General features: G+C 42.7%; 1 protein-coding gene across 2 annotated transcripts in view; it reads right to left on the bottom strand.

The window, feature by feature from the left end:
• The window catches only part of CMSS1 (cms1 ribosomal small subunit homolog (yeast)), a 61,609-nt gene that overhangs the window by 1,971 nt on the left and 56,811 nt on the right, over positions 1–2,827 (bottom strand). For both annotated transcript variants that reach the window (XM_021714671.1, XM_021714672.1), the window contains one exon: positions 368–456. In XM_021714671.1, coding sequence (XP_021570346.1) covers positions 368–456 — 89 coding nt within the window. The remainder of the gene's footprint in view (positions 1–367; positions 457–2,827) is intronic.

Raw genomic sequence — 2,827 nt, 5'->3', positions numbered from 1 at the left:
AGTGTGTGTTTAAGGACAAAAGGCAAAGATGACTGCGTCTACAAAGCGAGGCTCAGGGGGAGTGCTGCGTCTTCCAGGCCTTCCAGCTTCTCAAAGGCAGCGTGTAGATATGCTGCCCTAGTGAGGAGAGGCTGTTGGTCATTTAATGAGCAACAAAGTTGGTTCCTATAAAACACCCAGAAAGGAAGCAGTTGTGTCAGGGGATGAGGTGGCCTCCTTAATTGTAGTTACCTCAGAGTTAAAAGATAGAAATCACTTCAAAAGCTAGAATGTGCTGGCTCCCATGTCAAAGACTGATTATGTGTTTGAACTCAAGTTCAAACTGAAAAAAATACATGATTAAAGGCAATTGCTGGTTGCAGGGTACCTCGGGAATGTCCATCATTCTCCTCAACTTCTGATCTCTCCAGTTCCAGTCGAAAACCAGGAACTTTAAGGGGTTCAAATTAAGGACACCTGAAACACAGGAAGAGCGATGCTGCAGGAAAGACCTTATGCCATGAGTTTATTAAAATGTTTTTTTTCTTCTCCTGGCTGCCTTTCGTCTCATTTGGTGTCCTTTCCCCCCGCGACAAAGCTTTGCACATTAAGAGCTGCCCTGGCTGATGGAAAGCACGTGTGGCGTTCAGACTTGCTCTCCTTAGAGTCTCACCGTGAGAAGCTGCTCTTGCTGAGCGCCTCAGGAGCTCCCACGCTGACCAGCTGGGCCTCCATTTCGGGAAACCCCAGAGGTGCAGTCTCATTCCTGCCAGGCATTTGCTAAGCGGAGTCCTGCAGTCTGGGGTAGTGGTGTTACAGAGGAGTTGAGTCCCTGGGGTCTGCCTGACTCTGAGGAGGTGAGCGGGGGAGAGGGATGAGGACAGGCTTGGGCAGTTTGTTTTAGGAAGAAAAGAAAGTTGATATGAATGGGCTCTATTCAAAGTCAGTCATCCTTTATTGAGGCTGGTAAACCACTTAAGGACTCCAAACCCTCTGTTTTCCTGTCTGTCTCAAAGACAAGAGCGGAATGTGAGGTTGAAGGGGACCCCAGGGCTTGTCTAGTCCTCAGAGGTCCAGAGTTGGGCACACAGTCAGCTGTTGCCTCTGCTCCCAGCTGTTACGTGTCAAGCCTTCTTCTATTTGGGGCACATTTTTTTCCTCTTTGCCCCAAATGCTTTTTCATGCTTCTTACAATTTGAATGCCTCTTATTTAAACTTACTGCAAATTTAAAATTAAAATGGAAATAGGAAAAGATAATGGGCTGAGATTCAGTCTTCCCTTAAAAATAACTGCTGGTGGGAGAGCACAGGGATCCCCTTCTCTGGGATAAATTTGGGCATTATGTAATGAGAGCCTTAAAATGCTTACTATTTGATAAAATCATTTTCCTTTTATGACACATCCCAGTAAAAACATCAGAAACACAAACACAGTTACTTGCACAGATAGACACAACCTAAATATTCTATCATTGTAGAATTTCAAATTTATAATAGAGCCAGGCACATTAGCTCACATCTATAACCCCAGCACTTTGGGAGGCCAAGGTGGGAGAGTAACTTGAAGCCAGGAGTTTAAGACCTGCTGGGGTAACATAGAATTTTTCTCTATTAACTAAATAAATAGATAAGTAAATAAATAAGCCAGGAATGGCAGTTATGCGCCTGTAGTTCCAGTGATTCGGGAGGCTGAGGTAGGAGGATCTTTGAGCCCAAGAGTTCAAGGCTGCAGTGAGCCATTGTCACACTACTGTACTCTAGCCTGGGTAACAAAGTGAGATCCTGTCTCTTAAAAAAAAAAATTACAATAGACTATCATGTAGCTATTACAAATGAAAACTTAGCCAGGCGTGGTGGCTCAAGCCTGTAATCCCACTTTGGAAGGCAGAGGCAAGAGGATTGCCTGAATTCAGGGATTCAACACTAGCTTGGGCAACATGGTGAGATCTTGTCTCTACAAAAAATTAGCCGAGTGTGGTGGCACATGTCTGTGGTTCCAGCTACTTGGAAGGCTGAGGTGGAAGGATCACCTGAGCCCAAAAGGTCGAGGGTGCAGTGGCCGTGAGCATGCTACTGCACTCCAGCCTGGGTAACAGAGTGAGACTCGGACTCAAAAATACCTCCCCCCCTCGCCAAAAAAACCAAAAAAAACCCCCAAAATTAAACTTGTTTCATGACCAGGAAAGCAAGTCCTCATGAGACATAAGATATAGTAAACAAAAAATATAGTAAACAAAAAAGTAGGTTGTAAAGTTATGGATGTAGTATAATCTCTGCGCTATAAAAGAATATAAATGTATACAAAAAACTGAAAGGAAATATATTATTAACTAACAAGACTTTATCTCTAAAGTGATTTATTTTCTTCTCTGTACTTTTTGCATTTTTCAAAAACATTTATAATCAGGAAATCTCTTCATTATTAAATTAAAATAACATAATCTTGTCTATAATGGTCCAGATCTTAATGTGATAGATATCTTTTGATGTCTGGAAACTCTTCTTATATAGCAAACATATAGGCATCTTTCTAAGTTATAAACAGCGACACAAAGCGAGTTATGTGCCATGGGTGTCACTTTGTTAGATTGTCTGTTTCTAGGTGCTGAGACTATTGTCTTTAAACATCTTGTATGTAGCCTACCAGCTGAGGTTAATAATATTAAGCCATCCATCCAATCAGAAACAAAAGTTATTTTCACTATTATTATTGTTATTATTATTATTTTTTGAGTTGGAGTCTCACTCTGTCGCCCAGACTGGAGTGCAGTGGCTGCTCCCGGCCACCGTAGTCTCGACCTGCTGGGCTCCGGCGATCCTTCTGCCTCAGCCTTCCAAGTAGCTGGAA

The sequence above is a fragment of the Carlito syrichta genome, unplaced genomic scaffold, assembly GCF_000164805.1.
Source record: "Carlito syrichta isolate Samal-C Ts95f unplaced genomic scaffold, Tarsius_syrichta-2.0.1 Scaffold305700, whole genome shotgun sequence".
Lineage (NCBI taxonomy): Eukaryota > Metazoa > Chordata > Mammalia > Primates > Tarsiidae > Carlito > Carlito syrichta.
The sequence above is the reverse complement of the archived record's forward strand: the minus strand, read 5'-3'. Positions and strand labels throughout refer to the sequence as shown.